General features: G+C 40.2%; 1 protein-coding gene across 5 annotated transcripts in view; it reads right to left on the bottom strand.

Annotated features, from left to right (window-relative positions):
• The window catches only part of ATP2B2 (ATPase plasma membrane Ca2+ transporting 2), a 1489679-nt gene that overhangs the window by 477373 nt on the left and 995447 nt on the right, over positions 1-16859 (bottom strand). For all 5 annotated transcript variants that reach the window (XM_086938944.1, XM_086938947.1, XM_086938945.1 and 2 more), the window contains exon 7: positions 11940-12065. In XM_086938944.1, the coding sequence (XP_086795070.1) occupies positions 11940-12065 (126 nt within the window). The remainder of the gene's footprint in view (positions 1-11939; positions 12066-16859) is intronic.

Here is a 16859-nt window from a genome sequence, read left to right as displayed (position 1 = left end):
ACACAGACTCATAGAAAGGCTCTGAAACTTAGTGTGTAGACCCATTAACGTAATTGTATATTAGGCCACCCATTGTTATAACATTTGTATGCCATATACAACTGCTTGGCACCCAATAAATGTAAGACTGTGAATTTGAAAATAATGGCCCAAATCACAGTTATTTACATAGACAAGTGTAATTTAGTTAAGCAATTAGCAGCATTTACAAGTGCAAAATCCTGGAATGGTGGGATATGCTTATCATGAACTATTTTACTAATTTCGAACATTTTGCCGCAATATTGGAATTTTAAATATGAGTAAATCTGCTTGCACAAGCAGTGTGCATACACTCACAAGCTCACAAGTTTGTAGGTATTCAAAAACCTTTTGGGAGTTGTTTTCTATATATCAAATTTACCTTTTCAGATCCTGTTTTTAATATGTATATATATTTATTTATTTATTCATGATGATCAGGAGCAGTCATTTTGATTATTAGCTTTTCTGCTTATATGATTTCTTTTAAGTGTGGGAGTTTTTGTTTTAAATGTGGACGATCCTGTCTTTTATGAAGAATAATCGAAATAAAGACTTTATTCTTAGTTAATGGCAAGGGTAAATCTGTTTTCAAGTTATGAAAAGGAAAGAAATCCTCGTAAATCTGGTAGAAGAATAGAAGAAGGGGTTTCATCACTGAAAACCCGATATTCTCAGAGGATAGACAAATACCCTTTAGCATCACATTTATACCTAGGTAATGGACACTTTTTCTTCATGGTGACCCTGAAATGTTCGTCTTTTTCTGGACCTCATTTTTAGAGCTCGGAGCACTTTAACCCTGCTAGCCTGCAGCAAAGTGCTTCTGTTACCCTTTCAACATGATTAAATTGCTTTTTTTCCTCAATGATACATTTAACTTGCCTGCACGTCCAAAATATATGGTGCACAAAATGCACCCAAAGTCTGAAAGTTAAATGTCACCAATGCACTGCAGCACATATTGTGCATCCACTATAGTGGCAGTGCAGACATGGCTTCAGGCCTACACTGTGTAGCCTGACTGCTGAAGTTTAAAAAATGCAAGGTGACCAGTAAAATTAACCTTTTTTGACAGGTAAATACCTCCCATAGAAATATGGGAGGTGGTGGCAGTTTGGGCTGAATGGCAGTGCTGACTCCTTTGAGATTATCAGAATATTTAGAGTGGGGGCTGAATTCATACTGTTGGCACAACAACGTGAAATCCTGCCTGACAAATCTGTATGCAGCACATGTGAAACATTGTTGCAATTGAAAGGGTGCAAACAGGGTGACAACACAATTCTTGTGTATCCCTTGACTGGGTGCCTCCGGACCCTGCCTTTGTCCTCCCAGATCACTGTCTCCTGATTTGTTGTCTGTACGGAGCGTGCTTCAAACTGGGTTTTATTGTTAGGTGTTTGTGGACATTAGTTATTTTCCTATAGTATTCCCACACACACTCCCACCACTCATAGCACTCATAGCTCAGAGCCCAATTTTAGTGTGGCTGAAGCCTTTCGTCAGCTTGCAAATGCACTGGCAAATGGCATTTTGGGCTTTATTGCAGTAAAGCAAGCCGGAACTACTGTGGGGGGTTGGTCCTCTGAACTTTTACCACATTAGTTAGGGGATGGCCGGGAGTCACCTCCACTAACAAGCTGGTGCCAGGCATAAATGTAGCACATCCTGGGACCCTCCTTAAATCTCTTAATGGACCTGCGAAAGAATAGAAGAGGACTGGACCTGCTGTCCGTGACCTAAGAGAAGACCTGAAGAATTGACCCTCATGTGCCCAGGACGAAGAAGTGGTCTCAAAGGGTATGTTAGCTGTCCTCCTAAGTGACTCCAGCACAACAAGCTTGAAGAGGCCTTTTTCCTAAAATGTCCAGCTGACCAGTGGCAACTATACTTGGACTAGACTTTGCTTTTGGCCACTGCTGGAAACCCTGAGAGTCTGTAAGTGCTTTATAAGTGTACTCATGTGGTGATATGGACACCAGAACAAATATTAAAAACTTCACAAAAGTTTGCTCTAGAGCCTCAGCGGTACCTGTCACGAAAAGTTCCTGACTAGCAGTTCCACAGTGTCGGATTAAACATCAGTTTTGTCCTGTGTGGAGAAAAAACAACAAAGGCAGTTTCGGCACTGGAACTTATATGTTTTTTACCACAAATTAAAATGCTCCAGAAGGACAAGCCTCCTTCAAGTATCCTACTTGCAGTTCCATCGCTGCAGTTTCAACTTCAACTCAAGCGGAGAGGATTTTCAACACAGTAACATAGTCCCTTTTTGAAGTGGACTGTAGAAATATTTTCAAACTGAGACTTCAATACTTATTAGAGGGACCAATCCAATTGTTGTATCCAACAAGGGATCCATTGTGGATAGGTCTCAAGTTGCACCTATGTCTAGGTCCATGGCTACCACCAGCTATCATTGTTGCTTTGTGCATTTTTGAACAATTTCTACTTAAAATTTTAAATATTCATACCTCTAGTTCCCCTTACTAGGTTTTTTGTCATTTTGTTTGGTAAATTTTACTCTATTATCCTAAGTCGGTTTTGGATTTGTATTGCTTGGTGTTTTGACTTAATCACTGTTTTGGTACTGAACAAATACTAAGTTATCAAGCATCCCTTTTTTGTAATGGACTCAAACCTCTAACCTGAAGGTTATATGCATAGGAAAGTTGGAGTACGTTATGTTGAAACTGTGTTTTTTATCTATGTCCAATACTTTGTCCAACTGCTCAGCTGACTTTCATCATTAACATTTGTTGTTGCAAAAGGAATAACAAACACATTATTTGTATGTTTTTCTGGTTAGTGATGTTGAAATTCTCCTAGCTCTTGGATAGATTCCATTTAAAAAAGAAAGAAATAACAAAGTTCTGCTCCCTAGCATTCCAGCTTACTGTTGACAGCTATCCTCATTTTCCTATTTAGTTACACCCTTATAACATTTCAACTTGATCATTTTGGACTTGCTTCTCTATAGAATGCATCTCTTCAGATAATTTGTTCTTTGCTCCAAATGTCACTGGAATCAGGTGTAATATAGTAGGTGCCGCTGGTCAACAGTCTCACAATCACCAGAGATATCCTATACGCATAACACAATTTAATGTGCCATTGTAAAGCATCTATGAGCTGAATAACAGATGTGTATTGTTACTCAGTTGAATGGTACTCTCATTATTGAGCTACAAACGATAAAAAGCTAGATGGGCCCACCGGGATTTGAACTAGTGGACCATGAGGTCAAACACATACCTCTTGAGTTACTTTTTAAATCCAACGAGTCTCCAGATCCAGTTTTTTAGAGAAATTTTCCAAATGGAACGTGAACGTTTACTCACGTGCAACTACTGTTAGGATTTTCAGATTAGAGAAGGATTTCTTTTAAACATTGCAGTTTTCTGACTGGCTTGTATGGCCTAATTTCTTCTAAGAGGAGTGTTGACTTTTTTTTGGGTGACCTATCCATTGACTATACACAGGGTCTTAAATGTTACTATCTGTGAAAAAGAGGCAGAGATCTATTTATTCAGCAATGTAAAAATGTACTCCAGCTCACTGACTTTCCACTTCTTTCTTTCCTTTCTTTGGAGTTCACATATTTGGTTTGGTAGGTCTAAATACAAGTTATTGAGTCTGCATGTTATCATGGCTGATGTCTCTTAGTGCCTCATTTAGAGGTTGTAGAATACTCAAAATCGTCCAATTTCTAGAGGAAAGTCTAAATATGAGTAGAATCTACAGGCCAAATTGCCTTCACACATCAGTGTGTTGTGAAGGAAATTTAGCTGGTGGATTTAAGAGTTTCCTCCGTAAACTGGAGGATGTTCAGTCCCCTTCATCCTGTATAAAAGGCACTTAGTTATAATGAAATTAATGGATGAATAGTACAGCATTCTAATGTCACAATGTGCCCATAATGCATAGGTTAATTGTGCAGTATCTTCCTCTGATGCTACTTTTGATGCTACTTCTAGAGGTGGCTGGGAGTGTTTTTTCTGCCATTCTGCAGGGAATTTATACTTTTCACTGTTTGCTGGTGTTGGGCTTTCCCTCAATAATACTCCTGTCAGTAATCAATAACCAAGAAGAAATCAAGGTCAAGGAAGGAGTAAATCAACAACAAGGAGGAAAGAAAACACAACCAAGGAGAGATAAGTTAATTGCACCAATGCAAGTACTTTTATATTTTTGTGCTTGAATTTACCACATGTACATGGAAGAATCTATACACAGAGAATTAAAGGTGGCTCCATCTGCTCACTCCTTAAAACATGGTTATATTGGTTTATCCCTAATTGCCACATTTAATTTACTTGCAACGTCCTTGTAAAGTAGCACTACATGTGCCCACGGTCTGCAAATTAAATGCTGCTGGTGAGCCACCCACTTAAGTAGTCTTTTATATATGTCTCAGGTTTGCCATTGCAACCAGTGTGCCAGTTTTAAACCTAACGATATTAACCTTTTGCCAGGACCAAATCTTATTAATGTATATTTGTCATTGCTATGGTAGGCCCTGGGCAGCGCAGATGGCAGGGCACAGTGTATTTAAAAAGTTAGACATGTCATTTTACGTTTTCCATGTCTTTGTACTGACAAACTCTCACATTTGTCTTTCACTACTACAAGGCCTACCTCTTCCTTCCATAGACTAACATTGGAACTACATTATTACATTTATTAAGCTGTCATTTCCAAATGGGGGCAGGTAAACAGTCCATGTTTGGTGTCTTTATTATTATTATCATTATTATTATAGTTATAGTAGTTGTAGATCGCATGGTGACCTGGACGCATCCTAGTGCAAATAAAGAGAGGGAACACTGCAAGCCTAAGATCAAGGGAAGATCATTCTTCCTGGTATATTTGGAATTGTAATAAAAAATCCTAACTTATGATGAAGTTGCATCTTAAATTAAAATTTTGAAAATGCCACTTTTAGAAAGTTTATGTTTTCCTGCCTTAGCCATTTAGTGTCTCTGGCTTTTACCTGAGTTGCATGACTGGTGCAGCTTTGTGTATTCCTCCTACACAGCCACACTCAACTAAGATCTTAGGTGTGCCTGGATGAGCCCTCACTGGCAGGATATGAAGGGAGGAGTGAGCACAGCCCCACACAGACGGTGTCCTGCCTCCACGAAAAAAGGGCTGCATACACCCTGTAGTTAGAGTGGAGCCATGATCTGGAAGGCAGGATGCCTGAGGACTTCAAAGGCATGCTTTAAGAAGCTTCTCCCCCACTTAAAATGCACCTCTGGGTATAAATACCGAACCTGAGACATCACATTTTCAGTATATTCTGGACCTGCCAATACTCTGCCAGGACAAATGCTTTGCCTCTAACAGGACTGCCACTCTGCTGGACTGCTGTTCTGAGGAGCTGCTGACATACTATGCTGATCTTTTGTCCTCTTGCCTGGGTGAGAAAGACTGATCTGCATCTCTTGAAGCCACAACCCTAAGAGACTCCAAAGTTTTGTTAGCTGACCTCCTGATCTGAAGCCTTACAGATACAACAAGCTTCTAACAACCTTGCACCTGCACTCTGCTGTCTGTGAGTCTACCCTGCCAAGTGGTGCCACCCCAGTCCTGGACCCTTGAAAGTTGACCTAAGGTGCTCTGCCAGCCACTATGGATTCAGAGGAATCAGAGTATCTCCTCTGCGGCACAGCGCAACCAAGAGCAGAACCGACGCATCACCACTGCTGCATGGATCATAACTACTGCCAAGAGCCGCATCCCAGCCATTGGCCGTATCAGATCTGCCACTGTGCAATGCATCCTCAGAGCAGGCACTCACATCTCTTGTTGACAGCAGCCTCAGCAACAATGCTGAAATCTGCATTTCCTCCTCACAGCACCTCGGAAACAGATGCATCACCCTGACTGCGAGACACATCATTAATTTCAAGCTTTGCATTGCAAGCCCTAATCTACATGATCTTTGAAAAGATGCAGCAGGATCTCACCTCACAGCCTCACACATCTCAAAACTGATGCATTGCTTCGGCTGCACAACGCATCTTTGACGCAGATCCTAGCAATGCTCCGCAAACCTGGATTTAAGGTATTCTATTCAGCTGGCCTAACTGGGTTCTTGTAGACGGCCTGCACATCAATGTGGTTGTCCTAGACTTGTGTTTTGTCCTGGTCCAGGGCAACTCGATATCCACCTTTTGGCTATATTCCCACTAAAATCTTTAAAACTGAATATCTCCAGTTCTAGTAATTGTATTTTTGTCCTTTTGGCCCTGTATCATTTATTAAAAATGATTCTACTCTTCTAAATCTGTTGTGGGCTCCTTTTGTGGTGTGTTGTCACTGTGTTACTGTTTGAAGTGTTAAACATATTCTTGGCACATTACCGCTGAGTTAAGCCTGCCTGCTCTATGCCCAGCTACCAGAGGGTTGAGCATAGATTTTTTTAGGGTTAGTTTGTGACTTTACCCTGAATAGAATTGTGGTTGCTGCTTTAGAAGGGGGTTCACTTCCCTCAACCAGTAACCCAATTTCTTACAGTTTCATACATTTTTATCCTTTCTTAAAAAATTGTTAATGTAGGCTCTGTCATTACAGAGATATTAAAAAGCACTTCCTGTTGTTTTCAAGTTCATCAATAGTTCAGTATGAAGGGCACTGGGTTTAAAATAAATGGGAAATTGACTAGTAACAGGACTTAACACACGAAGACGAAAAATAACATATATGTGCAGGCCTACTACAAGAGGCACAGAATCATTTATAGAGGCCTCTGTATATATGCACAGGATATCATCTGAGTATTTTGTGAAATATGTATCTTGGAATTGCATACAGGCAATTCTAGACTATGCTGTGCAACATTCTTTCTACCACTGTGATTACATTGACACAAAAGGTTTGTTCATTATGCAGAACAACCTGATTGTTTTGGAAAACATGAATGCCTTGTTCTCCATTCTAGGCCCAAAATGTGGTTACGTGCATAAACTATGATGGTCACAGAAACAATGCACCATTTTCTTAACCAACTCTTTACCTGAAAGAGACTCTATCCACTCTTTTGGTTGATCTCTTGATCATGGCAGACAGATACGTAGAGACTAATTGCATTAGCATGACAGCACCCAGATTCTGTTTCACATCGAAATATGTGTTTTGCAGAGATGAAAATAATGTCAGAAACTGTAGGCTTTCTTTTGCTAGCTACATGCGCTAATTCAGTAGTCTGTGGTCAGTTTACAAAGGGAAATAATTGCCAAAGACATAGCGAATAATCCTCTTAAAAAATTGAATTATAGAAAGCCACTCTCACTCAGTCCCTGCCCATGTGTGTTTTAGATGCAAACATCAACTTTTTAAATTCTTTTTTTCCTCATGCTCATTAGATTTTGGCCTGAGAGAGTTTTAATTACGTTGGAGTAATTGGAGTAATTTCAGCACTGATGCATTACTCCTGTGATGTGATTATCCACATTACATTACTACTCCAGTTTGAATAATTAAGAGTAATTTGGGGCAAACATCCTAACATAAGAGCAAAGGAACAATGAAGTAAAAAGAGACAGTGGCTGCTAGCTACTTCTTTTCATGTCCTGAGGTATTTGGTGCTATTTCGTAGCACAAACTGATCCCTCTGGCCCATTTTGGACACATGCGTGCATTTTGCACTAAGAAAATAGCTACAGCCACCCCTAAATTAAATTACATTATACTGTTCCAAATTCACAGTCTAGGGCTTCTGCCTGAATCACAAATTATTTCCCTAATGTAGAACATTCAACACAGGACTAGGGTCTTTAACCGTCACATATCCAATTATCAATCCTGGAATGATCCTGAAAGTCACTACCTGTTTCTGGGTTCTAGAACTTCTCCTGCTAAACCAGACTGTATCATTTCTTGTTGAAATGTTATGTTTCTACTGTCAATATGACAGATAAGGTAGACAGCGTATGTGGCACTTACTGGCCTTTATAATGAGACTGAGTAAAATGTACTGTGTGGTGTTCCAAAATGACATTAAAGTCACCAATGTTATTCATGAAGTCAACAATGAGGTCTTCTAGGCCAGTTTAGGACTCAAAGTGCAAAACTCTGGGAGGTAGTAGACACATTCTCTATCCTAAAGACGTTCAGTGAGGTATGTGAGTCGGAGGGTGGCCTAAGGCACTGGCCCCAAGTGTAACAAATGGATTTTTTTTCTGGTACCATGAGGCCCCTGTACTAAGGATCCAAACCTGGGAACCAAGTACCATATTTCTACATTAACACAAATGCCCAGCAATTTCAGAGACCTAAAACACAAAAGGTCATATATCCCGGAGCATGTGAGAAAAGTTTTAAGACTTTTTTGTTTTCTGGGGCATACTTTATCTGAAGTAACATCAATTTGCATGCCGATCCGAAAAGGGGCATCAGCTTTAAAATCGAGGGTCAAAAAAGTGGCCTGTCCCACTACTTACTGGTAAACGCAGAATTTTAGAGTTGATCAATAATTTCGACTAAACTGTAAATATGAGAGTCAAGGGTCAGTAGATGGTCATTGGGGAAAAAGTGATGTAGATTCTAAAGGTGAAATGTAGAATAAAATACAAACTGAATCTAACAGACCAATAAAACAATAGAATTTGATTCCAATACACAAGTCCAATGAATTAGAATTTTCTCCACATGAGTTCAAAACATGGAATTTCTGCAAGAGGAGGGATATAAAATGCAAAAACACACATGCACACACACGTAGGGAGAGCGAATGTGTTGGTGTGTGTGCGTGTTTGTGTAGCATGGCTGAATAAGGAAAAGTATACAGGGCTGGTTGTTCAAAATAACTGCAAAATCTGAATACCATTTGAGAATTCCTTTATTGTATGCAGACATATATACACACATGTATAGTGCACAATATGTCTCCATGTGAAAAATATTTTTGATTGAAATAACCTTTCAGCTACACCCCAGCAATTGTAGAGGCTTCTGTTACTCTCCCTGGAAGAAGATTTAGCCTGCCTTACTAGAATAAAGTCTGGCCATTTGCAGCATAGGAAGAATTGAGAAAGGGGTTTGTAAGTATCTACAAAAATGTAGCTATGAGTGTGTCCAAACCGTCAAGTGCATTCCCATTCTGGAAGATCACTCTTCTTCAACCACAGATTGAGATTTACTCACATAAAAATTTCCGTGTGAGTACATCCTCTGACAAAAGTCAATCTGATTGATAAATTAACAAAGTTTGTTTGCACATGTAAAAAGCACTACTTGTGTATTTAAGTCAGACATGTACATGCAAATATCTTTGTGAATGAGGCTCATACAGCATGGATTCATGCAACTTTTGATATGTTATCCTCTTTTACATTTGTTCCTTTCCGTCTAATGAATATTAATTTCTGTGCCTGAAAAAGGTTGGGGTTAATGAATTCCTCACTGTTGGAACTTCTACAAAATATTTGACACTCCATTGTTTGTAGTTCTAAACAAGAAGGGTATTTATTGATGTGAATGAATTCTCTTCTAGGGAACATGTATTAAATAATGGACACTTTATAAAATAATTCTGAAAATGATAAAAACAAAATTGGATATGGTTAGTGATTTTAAACTTTGAATTAATGTTATATAATGTACACATACTTAAAAGGAAAGGTGTCTCTGATAATGGTTTGTGTTTCATTATGATAATCATGAATATTGAAGAGCATGCTTAGAATGTTTAGTTAAAAACAGTAAAACAATAAAACACAAAACAGTTTACTTATAACAAACTGAAACATTTAGACATTTTAAAAGTGATACATGTAAACAATTCAAACAACTATTGATTGGTCTCTATTTCCACCAATTCATTGAGTAGAATGCCTACTTGTAAGGCAAAGCTAAACTAAAAGTAAATTAGTTATTTTTCTAATTGTTACTTCAAACTAAGTAGTTAAGGAAAAAAGATATTCAGGTTCAAGTGTGCGTTAGCTGTTAACTTTTGTATTTTCCCCAACATCAATATTCTCACTTTAAAAAAAGGTCATTTGACAGTAAAACTACCTTTTTCTGTCCTTGCAACATTTATTTAGTTTTAAGAAATTACAATTCACGTTAAGACACCTACTGCCTGTGATTTTTATTTCATTATCCTTCTCTTATAATGTAATGGGCCACTAGTAAAGGTCCTATCACCCTATTATTTGCAAACATCCTAATCAAATGCGTATGTGTGGGAGGTCAGACTTCAGCATAAAGGATCTTTTCAGCAAGTCACCATGACAAAGTCCTGCTATTTGTCTGGTCCTTAATTGTTTGATACTGAACACAGAAAAGCTACATGCATTACATTATACTGGTGAAGTACCGAACTGTCAAAGATACAGATCATACACACATTCCCGTGCCAGATTTTCTTGTTTTATTTTTTATTTTCATTCAAAGCACCTATTATTTTACCTATTTATGTTTAAACTGAATAATGTTGTCCTATTGCCACTTTCCTGAAAATAAAATCTGTTACTTCAGAAACTCTTTTCTAAATGTATAATGCATAATTTTCAGTGGGTAATTATAACTGAAAAAAATGCTAAAGTCTTAAGTGAAAAGTCCTAGTTGAAAGAAAGTGTTGCTGCTCTCCTGTTCCTCTAAGTAGGATGTATTTGATCAAAATGTTTAAATATCTCTTCTTCTATTCAATTTATAAATGATGTTTTATTACACATGTCAAAGTAAGTCATGTTAACCCAACTTTAATGTTAACCCAACTTTAATGTTAACACATGTTAAATTAGGTAATGAAATAGGTCGGGCACTATTTTTATAAATAGGTAAAAAGTGTGAAGTCCATATACCACTTCAGAACTGCATGGATAAGTGTAAAAAATAGTGTGCATATGTAAAGACAAAGACTTCTAGGTACCAACTTAAACCCTTGAAGCTGGACTCGCATGCCCCAAGATTAATGTGAAGAGTGTTAAAGTTTTGAGTTGGATCTTCCTACACTCTATTTGGCCAATTCACACCTCTTAAAACATTGGGAATATTTAGAATGGTGGCTCTGAAATATGAATAATTCATACAATGACACACTGGCTCACTAGTGACTATCATCAGTCTCATCAAATTAGAACTACTAATTATAATGTGTAAATCTGAGCAATGTTGATTTGCCTAACACTGTTAATGCATGCAGTGCAGACAAACTTATATTGATCTGAGTATTTTTAGAGCTATTTAAAAAAAAAATCTGTTGATGGCACATTTTTTTTAAAAAGTACAGATCGTGATTCTGATGATTGATATTGATTTGCAATACTGACTTACATTTTGTTTCTTAGAAATTAATAACAGTGTCATGATGCAATTTCAATAGGCATAAACTGTGTTGACAGTTTTGCTCCCGTCAAACAAGACCCACTGACTGTTTTAATTAGCAAATTAACAATAAAGGGCACCTCATGTTGTTTAAAAGTCAACAAAACGTAATATATTATTTTTCATAAATCAGCTATAAATAGGGAAAAAATGTATTATGTGAATAGTGTCAAATAATATTTGAAGAGTGAAACAAACTACAGAAATAGCAAAATATACCAGAACGCTTTTGACACGTCACCTCCTTTTACTCTACCATTAGGAGTAAAGTTCCACTCTTTGAACTTTGTGATAAATATTGGCCTGGCAAAACTAATTATGTTCAGATTAATTAATTTGGATGCTTCCCTCTCTATATATATGCTAACAGGTTGTGCTGTTCATAAACACTCAACTAACAAATTATCTGTTCCAAAAAAATACAACTCTCACTAATCGTTTGTTTTATTATGCAATAGAACAGCTCTATTACATCCCTGAATACCAATTTAAAAAGTCACACTGAACTATCATATTATGTTGTGCAATGATGAATCGCACTTAGGCTCTTAAAATCCAAAAATGAACAGGATGAGACATACCTTTCTTATCCTTCTTCTCTTCCTCTCCCTCACTTGCCCCTAACAATGTGAAGATGATCCCCGTCTGAGAATTTACTCCTACAGCAGTAACAAGCATTCGACCAGATCCCTCCATCACATGAGTACCTGAAAGGTAATAAAAAGGTAATCATTTTCAAAACCTATTAACTCGATAAATTACTATGTACCCTTCCACAGTCATAGTTGCTTGGTTTAGGTTGATTTAAAATATTTGGAAATATAAAGAGGTCTACCTATCATTTACCAAGTCAAAGTCACTTCAATGCAGGCTTAAAAAGCATTAAAAAAACCTTAAACATTTTTAAACAAGTAACTTCATTTTCCTGGAACAATAATAATTGACGAGCTCTATAAATAGAACACACATTCATATTTTTAAAACAAAGGCTTTAGGAATTGACAACGAGGAAAGCACAGTGCAGGACTCTTGAAACTGGCAGTGTCTGGTTGGCTGAAGGGATGGCCCTAGCCAGGCAGAGCTACCAGTCCCTTCAAGGGCAGGTAATTACACTTGCTGTATAATCTGTGCTCACCCTTGAGTAGCTTGGCACTGAACAGTCAGGCAATGTGTAAAGCAAATGAACAGCAGCCACTCACATTAGAGACTGCACACAGAATGTATGTAAAAACATTTATATTCAACAAACATATTTAATCATTATAACTAGGGCTCCGGTTTTCCGTTTAAACTGAATTTTACATATAAATACAGAGGAAAATCTATATTTCTTTGTCTGTATTTATATGTAAAAATGGCAAAATACTAGCAAATTATGTCGCGTGCAACCACAAAGGTACGTGTATTTGAAATGTGTGTGTAGAGTATTTATTTAGCGCACTTCTACCCGGAGGCCTCGTAGCACTGTATTCATACCGCTGTGGAACCCATCCTGGCTTTCCTGTGAAATGTCCACTCCTGGGCACCCCCAAGGAGAAGCCAGGCATCCACAGTGCTGCTGGGGCTGTTGTGGAGATTAATCAAGCTATTGCCCAGAGTCACAGAGTGGGACCCATGATTAGACTAGGCATCGAGGCGAGAATTATCAGGTCCGGGGAAATTGAGTCCAAGAACCACCGATTTGAACCCTGGTCCCGGGCCAGACATCTGCATCAGAGTCTGCCACTCTAACCATTGAGCCACGCTTCTCCTTTGTATGTGCCCTCAGGGAACAGATAAATGGCGGCTTCACAGTTTCCATGCAAACAAAAGAGAGATAAAAGCCCTCGAGAAAGCTGCTTCTGACAAAGTCTGTCCCGCTGCAGCCTTTAGCTCCTCTCCCCTCCGGTTTGAACTGGCAGCACCAGAGTACGGAATCTGTCCTCCTTCCTCATGTGGTTGGGGGGCCTTGTGGTGTTCTTTTCACTTTGGGATGGGTGCTTAACAAACAAATGGTCTTTTAACTAATCTCTATGATTGAAGGATAATTCTGCATTTGTGCACCCACATGGCTTAAGAGGATGCCTGCTGCATGCCCTTCCCGGGTTCCCGGCTGCTATTTATGTAATGCAATTTTATACAGTGTGAACTTTACCGGAAGGTGTCAGAGCGCGTTACAAAAGGACCATTTCCCAAAGTGCTATTTAATGATTCATACAATGCTATCTGCGTTGTCTTGTTTCAAGCTGCACCTGTTTGATCACTAACTTGCATACTTTCCGTTTTTTGAAGTAGCCTTCCATATATAAAATGGCAGTTCACTTCCCCTTAAAACTGTGAATGCAGCTCTTAATTAAGTTTTACTGCCTATTTGTAGTCCGTCCAGTGTACTTTAGCTGCTATACAGTACCAAACACAGGGGTCAATTAGGATGGCGGACGGATCGCCACTGCCATGCAGGCGGTGGCGATCCGTCCGCCATCTTAGCCCGTCCGCCACCTATTCTCCCCCGCCATATTACAATGGCGGGGGGATCGTGGCGGAGGGGAAGTTCGTCCGCCGCTTTTCCGCCGCGGGCGGTGACACCACCAGCCATATTAGGATGGCCAAAAGCAGATGCCTTTCCGTGGCGGCAATTCCGCCACTGAAAAACATACAGACTTTGCTTTGGGGCCCGTTGCGGGACCCCAGAGTGAAGGGGGCGGGGTGCACATGGGGGGTACCTATGGTACCCCCCTGCATTTGCATGCACAAAGCGGCATGCACCGCGGTGCTTGCCGCTTCGTGCATGCAAATGCAAAGCATGAATTTTTTACTTTGCTGCGGGTGCTTCTTCAAGCAGCACCCGCCACAATGTTAAAGATACGGGATGTGACCGCCAGGGTGGTGGTCACATCCTAATTGCTATGAAGGGAACGCCGCTGCCCCTGCGGACGGTCCCTCCACCTTGGGGGTGGCGGACGGACGCAGGTCCGTCCGCCAACATAATCGACTTCTTAGTTAAGCACACGTGCGGAGATGTTGTACGCCATTTAGGTATGTTATTGTTAATTTTAGGTTAGATTTGCAACTGTTCTGGCTCTCCGATGTCATCAGATATACTACCACCAGGACCTTTTGGTACCTTGCTATTGCCAATCTGTTTTACTTTGCCTACTCTGCATTACCGTTCACTTTGTCAGCCCATGGAAAGAGCCCCTGGCACTGTAACCTAAGGAACAACTTCTTTTGCACTTCGAGAATGGGGAAGTAACTCCTATTGGTTCATCCTCCGTTATTAGTCGAAATATCGAACAACAACTTCAGCAGGATCAGCATACAAGTCTGTAGCGTCGTCTTTTGCTTGTGGCAAAAATAAATGTGGATAAATACAGAAAAAATGCCCAAAAAATAAATATGGATAAATACAGAAGGAAATGGCAAAAAAATACCATAAAACCGGGAGCCCTAATTATAACAGGACCATTATATACTTTTGAGCATAAAACACAATTGGAAATATTACCAGCAGCACCAAGCCCACTCGCATGTTCATGCTTTCAGTAGTATGCACACTATGGACAATTCCTAATCTCACTTCCCCCCCAACCCCCAATTGACAGAGAGCACCCTCATGCGGTGCACAATATCAATAATATGTACATACACAAAACATACATACATACAAACATAGAACCCTTTTTAGCAACACTGCAGTTCAAAGCCACGCAGGAGAATCCAATGTTAAAAGGTATTATGCTTTTGGCACCAATCAACATATAATGCGACCCCGCTGGGCAGTGTTGTGAATCTCAGGCAGTCCACACACAATCACTCTCACACTCTCACACACACACTCACTTTGCACCACTATTCGGTGTGACAGGTATCAGCCAGTCCCTGTGGCACGCTCTTACAAATGCATATGCACTCAGCATAATGCAGTGCCAGTGATAACCAGCAGGTATATGGTTCACCTTCTGCAGACGCCCAGGCCTCCCTCAAGTTCACCCCTATTGTCCTATACCACCGGATGGAAGATAACCAGCATTGCCTCACAGACAATGGGTTGCATGTGGCCGAAGTCACATTTAGTCTGGGTCATTGGGATGCAGGTGGGAATAGGTAATCATTCAATGAAGAGGTAGATGTAAACAAGGGAAAGGTTCTGAACTGTCTCATAAGTGATTCTTCAACCCAGTCAATCTCTTGGTACTACCTAGCTCCACAATGTCTTCAGGAATGGCCAGGTGTAGAGAGAGCACTTGGTCCAACATGATGAGGGTCAACAAGGGAACAACCGATGAATAGGAAGTATCACAGGGGAGCCTCTTGGTAGGATGAGGTGCCCTTATCGGTACACGATGATCAGGGTCGTGCCCAGGCATTCTGGGCACAGTGACTGGTGCACGTAGGGATGAGTTGTAGCTGGCAATTCAGATTTCACCCACAATGAGTTGCAAATTCCGAACCTCCTTCATCAGGAGACTCAATAACCGGTGCACATAGAGTTGGGTTGCACCAGGCAATTCTGGTAACACACACAGCGAAGAGTTGCAAATGCAAAACTCTCTAACAATAAGGCATAACATCCGGTGCACAATGATACAGGTTGCACCAGACCAGTCTAGTCACACAAAAATATGCACAAGTTCAGCAGAGTCACATGAGATAGAATGAGGTACTACTCTGTACAATCCCACCTCCGATGGTCACACCCTGAGAATCAGACACCACATGCAATGAGCATGCAGTTGGCGTGTCACAAAAGAGAAATGTGGCACAACCAATGAAACAGGCCATGAGGTGCTCCACAACTAGTGAATCTGCTCACCACCAATAGACACTTATAAGTGTCGCAGTCCCTGCAGAATGTGAACCACACACTTCAGGTGCGGGCAAGATTTTTGGTGCTCCGTACTAGGCAATCTGGTCTCCATACACAAGTCTTAAATCCATGCTCACACCACGCTGTCAGATTGTATTTGGTAGCCAAGGTGGGCACGTGAGAGAGCACTGCTCTCCAGATGTCACAGGTAGATATTATATATGTCCCTCTGGAGATATCTTTGATGTCCCTGATATCACCGTGAGGACAAGAGGCTCGAAATCGGGCCCATGGAGAGCACACTTCAGGGTCCTACACTTCAGCAGGTCATCGGCCCAAACCAGGCTCCATTTGGATAGTATCCTCCATGTGCACAACTGGTCCTCTGACAATGAGCACCATGCGCTTTGGGTTCTTTGCTCCCAAGTCCCCACAGAGTATCTCACTCTTTGCTGGAGGATGATACCCATAATTATACTGTTGTGTGTCTTTGAAGCCATGGTGGTTGAAGGGTTTTCCCTTTCAAACACAGATGTCTCCCCTAATATGTAGGCCTGTCTGCCATGGGGCCTTGGAATGCAAACCTTAATCTGTATTGGGGCCATGATCTCCCCTAAAGCTGTGTCAGAACCTCTATCTTTAATCTATCCTATTTGCCCCTCAAATGGTAGAGGTCTGCCATTCCCGTGATATGCCCATGTTTTATGACTGTCGA

Source organism: Lissotriton vulgaris, chromosome 9 (genome assembly GCF_964263255.1).
Source record: "Lissotriton vulgaris chromosome 9, aLisVul1.2, whole genome shotgun sequence".
Classification (NCBI taxonomy): Eukaryota; Metazoa; Chordata; class Amphibia; order Caudata; family Salamandridae; genus Lissotriton; species Lissotriton vulgaris.
This window is presented reverse-complemented; position numbering and strand designations above follow the sequence as displayed.